The sequence below is a fragment of the Etheostoma spectabile genome, chromosome 13 (assembly GCF_008692095.1).
Source record: "Etheostoma spectabile isolate EspeVRDwgs_2016 chromosome 13, UIUC_Espe_1.0, whole genome shotgun sequence".
Classification (NCBI taxonomy): domain Eukaryota; kingdom Metazoa; phylum Chordata; class Actinopteri; order Perciformes; family Percidae; genus Etheostoma; species Etheostoma spectabile.
In genome coordinates, this window is record NC_045745.1 from 16,743,431 (window position 1) to 16,744,168 (window position 738).

The window sequence follows — 738 nt, forward strand, 5'->3', positions numbered from 1 at the left end:
GGGAGAGACCACTGCTCTAGGGAACATAGTTATCTGTACATGTTATGACAATTTATGAAAAAGTTGAAGTATTTTAATGAAACTTTTGCATGGCACTATTTATTTAAACACAAACAACACCAGGAGATGTCTGTTTCTTCCTGGCTGAAGAGTCCAGTGGATCTCCTTCATGATGTTGACAATTTGTGCTGCAACAGCAGACGGCCTCTCATTTAGTCCTTTTTGTTTTTCTGTTGTCTTTGGTAGAGATCTCTGGGAATTCAGAGGACATCCCTCTGGTGCGCTGGAAGCAGCAGTGGCTGGAGAATGGCACTCTGCTCTTCCACATCCACCACCAGGACGGCAGCATGAACCCCCCGGAGCCGACCGAAGACCCGGCCAACGATTCGGCGAAGGAGGAGCTCCGCATCCTGCACATCTCTGTCATGGTAAGACTCTCTGCTCGGGGCCTGACTGTTCACAAAGCTGCTAAAAATGGAAACTGTTTTATAGTCTGATATCTTTTCTTTTGACATGCAGTCAAAATAACTTTTTAATTGGCCAAAATCTTTCATTTGCAAAATTAAAATGACAAAGGAAAGAAATTGCTTTTTCTTTCTGGCTGTTTTCATGGAGATATGGATTTCAAGAAATAAAGTTATTTTAGTATTTTCCCTGAAGCTGAAACATTGACAGATATATCTTCTTTGAGATAAGACAACATGTGCCTTCCCCTTTGTTTTGTTTCCCTGTGTATTC

General features: G+C 41.9%; 1 protein-coding gene across 5 annotated transcripts in view; it reads left to right on the plus strand.

The window, feature by feature from the left end:
• The window catches only part of LOC116701032 (astrotactin-1), a 372,813-nt gene that overhangs the window by 68,927 nt on the left and 303,148 nt on the right, over positions 1–738 (plus strand). For all 5 annotated transcript variants that reach the window (XM_032534569.1, XM_032534570.1, XM_032534571.1 and 2 more), the window contains exon 2: positions 247–428. In XM_032534569.1, coding sequence (XP_032390460.1) covers positions 247–428 — 182 coding nt within the window. The remainder of the gene's footprint in view (positions 1–246; positions 429–738) is intronic.